The sequence below is a fragment of the Mandrillus leucophaeus genome, unplaced genomic scaffold, assembly GCF_000951045.1.
Source record: "Mandrillus leucophaeus isolate KB7577 unplaced genomic scaffold, Mleu.le_1.0 Scaffold59, whole genome shotgun sequence".
NCBI lineage: Eukaryota > Metazoa > Chordata > Mammalia > Primates > Cercopithecidae > Mandrillus > Mandrillus leucophaeus.
In genome coordinates, this window is record NW_012106363.1 from 3,102,515 (window position 1) to 3,103,481 (window position 967).

A 967-nucleotide genomic window follows, 5' to 3' on the forward strand; every position below is an offset into this window, starting at 1 on the left:
TCAGGAGGCTAAGGCAGGAGAATCGCTTGAACCCAGGAGGCAGAGGTTGCAGTGAGCCAAGATCATGCCACTGCACTCCAGCCTGGGTGACGGAGTGAGACTGTCTCTAAATTAATTAATTAATTAATTAAATTTAATTAAAAAATAAAAACAGAATCCCCAGGGCCCAGCCCCATCGGTAGGAGATCCCTGGGCCACTGACCGTCTTGAGCCTGGACAGGTGGGAGAGGATGATGTAGCCACGACCATGGTACCGCAGGTAGAGCAGGTAGCAGGGCAGGGCGACCCACAGGTAGATGCAGGGCACCCAGGCCAGCAGGGAGTTCTGGAAGCAGGGAGTGAGGTCCGGGTTGTCTGTGTGCACAGACAGGTTGGAGTCCTGGGGACAGAGAGAACAGTTTAGTGCTGTGGCAGCCCCACAGAGAATTGGGCTCTCTTGAGGAAGATGGCTTAGCTAGAGAGACGTTCCATCAGAGACACGGGTGGAGTGGAAGACAGGTGAGGAGGTAAGAGACCAAATACACAAATGAGAAGTTGTCGTCCCAGGTGTGAGTTCTCCAAGGATGCCATGACTGCTCCCATTTCCTTATATTCTCTCTCTCTCTCTCTCTCTAATTGAGGCATAATTTAAGAGCAACAAAAACTTGTGCCCATTTAAAGTGTACAATCAGTGAGTTTTGACAGTTGTATACACCTGCAAAACTGCTCCCATGTTACCTCATGGTCCTTTGCAGTTCATCCCTCCCAGGATGATTTGCAGTTCATCCCTCCCAGGCTGATTTTCTTTCTATTATTCTGGATTCCCACTCTTTTTTTTTTTTTTTTTTGACTTGTAGTCTTGCCCTATAGCCCAGGCTGGAGTGCAGTGGTGCCATCTTGGCTCACTGCAACTTCCACCTCCTGGGTTCAAGCGATTCTCCTGCCTCAGCCTCCCTAGTAGCTGGGACTACAGGCGCGCACCACCACG

General features: G+C 50.3%; 1 protein-coding gene across 1 annotated transcript in view; it reads right to left on the reverse strand.

The window, feature by feature from the left end:
• Positions 1-113: 113 nt before the first annotated feature.
• Positions 114-967, reverse strand: part of LOC105553249 (canalicular multispecific organic anion transporter 2-like) — a 23,953-nt gene continuing 23,099 nt past the window's right edge. The window contains exon 2 of the mRNA XM_011999243.1: positions 114-379. Coding sequence (XP_011854633.1) covers positions 134-379 — 246 coding nt within the window. The 3' untranslated portion in view covers positions 114-133. The remainder of the gene's footprint in view (positions 380-967) is intronic.